This window comes from Ostrinia furnacalis, unplaced genomic scaffold (genome assembly GCF_004193835.3).
Source record: "Ostrinia furnacalis isolate ACB-3 unplaced genomic scaffold, ASM419383v2 OfSCF6223, whole genome shotgun sequence".
Taxonomy (NCBI): Eukaryota; Metazoa; Arthropoda; class Insecta; order Lepidoptera; family Crambidae; genus Ostrinia; species Ostrinia furnacalis.
This window is the reverse complement of record NW_021136462.1, coordinates 81,873-85,165: the sequence shown is the minus strand read 5'-3', so window position 1 is coordinate 85,165 and position 3,293 is coordinate 81,873. Positions and strand designations below refer to the sequence as shown.

The window sequence follows — 3,293 nt, the reverse complement described above, 5'->3', positions numbered from 1 at the left end:
AAAAGCACTATGGATATTGAATCGTTATTCCCGGAAATTTGTTTACCAGAATAATCGTGGCATGTTCAATGTTAAAAGTTTTATTTCAAACTTCTACAAGTAACGGCCATTGCGGCTTTGTTCCCCGAAACAAACTGTNCAACCCTCTGCCGGTAGCGGTCGCGGGCTCTGGCTGCGGCCATGCACACCGCCCGACCGTGGGCCTCCACTGCCCGCCTATACTGCTGTTCTTACATCCTCAGCAAAATTCAAAACATCAACCTCCTGCTATCGGGCAGCTCTCGCGTCGTCTCATCCACCGCCGATATTTTTGTTAGGTATGTACTGGAAAATGGCTCAAGTCAAGACTTACCTCCTCAGCAAACTTCACAGCGTCAACCGCGTGCTGCGCCCTATCATGCAGCTCCCGTGTCTTCTCGTCTACCCTCTGCCGGTAGCGGTCGCGGGCTCTGGCTGCGCCCATACACACCGCCCGACCGTGGCCTCCACTGCCCGCCTATACTGCTGTTCTTACATCCTCAGCAAATTCAAAACATCATCCTCCTGCTATCGGGCAGCTCTCGCGTCGTCTCATACATCACCGATATTTTTGTTGGGTACTGGCAAATGGCTCAAGTCAAGATTATTAATTACCTCCTCAGCAAACTTCACAGCGTCAACCGCGTGCTGCGCCCTATCATGCAGCTCCCGTGTCTTCTCGTCTACCCTCTGCCGGTAGCGGTCGCGGGCTCTGGCTGCGGCCATGCACACCGCCCGACCGTGGGCCTCTACTGCCCGCCGGTACTGATCTGCCCACGCTTGGACTTCGCTTTCTACACGGGCTGCTTGGGACTGAAAGTGAAATAAGTGATCTATTTTTCTATATTTAATCCCATTTTTTTGTAAACTCAATAAAACAACGAACTTCAGATTCGACCGTAAAATATAATAAGAAAAGAGAAGATTGATTGTCAGTCCTTCATGAGAACACCACTGGACGAATCTATGAAAAACGTTTTATTGCTCACACATCGGACAGAATATTATAGTCGTCCACGAAGGCTATGTCACGGGATGGTCTGGTGCCCACTCCAGCCGGGCTAGAATGCGCGCCGTGATATACTTTATCGACGTCAAAATGTTTGGGCAAAATCGATAAAATGGCGTAATAACCGCTTATCGCGGCGCGCATCCTAGGCCTACAGGATGTTGGGCTAACCGATTCGAAGATGATAGTTCATAGTATTATTCATGCATGAAGTATGATATCATCTTGTTTATTTGCCACTTACATCAGCTTCAAAAGCAGTCGAGCTGAGTATCCTCACGGCCCTCTCAACATTCTCGGGAACATGCTTGGCCCTCTCGCACGCGTCTCTGAGTAGACGAGCGCGTTCCGCCGCCGCCCGTGCAGCATTCGCTAATGCGTGCCCTGAGTGGGACACGAGGCAGCAGTCGCGGCAGACTACCTGGGAAGGTAAGAGAAGGGTAGTAGACTTAACAACGTCAAGTTACATTGATGTCTTCACTGGTTGATTGTGATAAATCTTTTTATATTAGACCACGTCATTCTCACAGCTCAGTCAAAATAATGGATTTTCTACCACTGCCAGCAACTTTGTGTAGATAGGTATGTCATCTAATCTAGCTAGATCTTGCCTCTAACTAGAGTACAGCTAGTGAATCCAAAGCATCACTTGATGCTAGTTCAGTCAGTTGATTCTTTGGAATATTCCAGTAGCGAATTTCATTCTGTTCTTCTCGTACTTTGCTGCTGTGGTCTGTCAAACTCAGTTGTTCCATTTTGGCAGCAACACAAGGGACCTCAACCAAATCCCTCATATGTATAAACTAGCTTTCCGCCCGCGTGGAATTTTGTCTGTCACAGAAAAACTTTATCGCGCGCGTCCCTGTTTCAAAAACCGGGATAAAAACTATCCTATGTTCTTTCCCGGGACTCAAACTATCTCTATGCCAAATTTCATCTAAATCGGTTGCGAGGTTTAAGCGGGAAAGCGTAACAGACAGACAGACAGACAGAGTTACTTTCGCATTTATAATATTAGTTGGGATTGGATACCTAAATACTACTGTTTACCTGCTGACAAGTGGCGCAGTACACCGTGAGCTCAGCTCTTGGATGCTGGCTGCAGTACTTGGGCGGCAGTGGGTCCAGTGGGTGCAAGGAATGTCTGGCCGTCGCCTTCTGCCGGCCGTGTGCCTCGCTGCACGACGTGCAGACGCTCACCAAGCATTGGTTGCAGCGGCTTTCGGCCTGGAAAGATGGTAAGGAAGTCAGCTTCTCCCAGTGGATTAGCTTACGGTAGACCAGAGGGTGGAGGGATAGTCGCGCCGATGTGCAGTTTGGGGGCCTCGCCGCTACATTTAGATACCTGCTGAAAATCGTAAACCAAAGGTGAGGAAAGGAGCTCCTAAAGAATAATATGTAAAGATCTTAGATCAGGAAGACGTCTGTTGGTTGAGTTACTACATATTACACCTCATTCCTCAACAAGCTAGTTAACTACTATTATTGAGACAAATACAGGACTCTATGTCGAAATACATCTCACTCCAAATGCAGTCTAAATACGCTTATTGTAACGAGGAACAAAAATAACGTCAAATTCCTTTATATGCCTAATTCGCATACAATAAACATAAAAAAACTGAACTCTTGGTGAGAACAAAATCGCCTAATTAGTCATCGAAGATTGATGCCGTTCCCGACAGCCGCTGTTGTTACAAATGATCGTTATTTTAGGAATCAACACGTGCGCGTCAACTCATGCGCATATTCACGCAACACGAGCGATTTCAACCAATTCTCTTTCTACTCGTCCCGCCACATCTTTTTTGTTAATGACTCTGTGTTTACCGCGTTCTTATGGAAATACCTTTGGTAATGAAATTCTTTCTCGCCTCCTTTGATATTTTCGTTCATTAGCTCCTCGTAAAAGTCTTTGTTTGAGTTTAAGATGAAAGTTGGAAATGTTATGCGTTTCGATTCATTTATGCAGGTGATGGGAGACGTTATTTTACGTATAAGTAAGTCTATTTATGTTCCTCCTACATATTTGGAATTTTCCGTTCCGTTTTTCCGTTTTTCAATGATAATGATAATAGTTTATTTGCATAAGACATGGTAAAGGTGTTACAGTACTTTATTGCAAAAATTATTCCGGTCACACAAGAAATGTTTCTTATCACGCGTAAGTACATTTTAAATCTATTATAGTAGCTATTTTTTCGTAAAATAAATAAAATTTGATATGTAAACAAAATATGATTACGTCATTTTAAAAAGTACTCAT

At 44.9% G+C, this 3,293-nt stretch overlaps 1 protein-coding gene across 1 annotated transcript; it reads right to left on the bottom strand.

The window, feature by feature from the left end:
* Positions 1-444: 444 nt before the first annotated feature.
* On the bottom strand, positions 445-2,923 carry LOC114362120 (tripartite motif-containing protein 45-like). The gene is made up of 4 exons (XM_028317389.1): positions 2,877-2,923; positions 2,078-2,372; positions 1,272-1,448; positions 445-831 (listed from the first exon to the last, which is right to left on the bottom strand). Exons 1-4 carry the CDS (start codon positions 2,921-2,923, stop codon positions 571-573), a joined length of 780 nt encoding a protein of 259 aa, XP_028173190.1. The 3' UTR covers positions 445-570.
* Between the last annotated feature and the right edge of the window lie 370 nt (positions 2,924-3,293).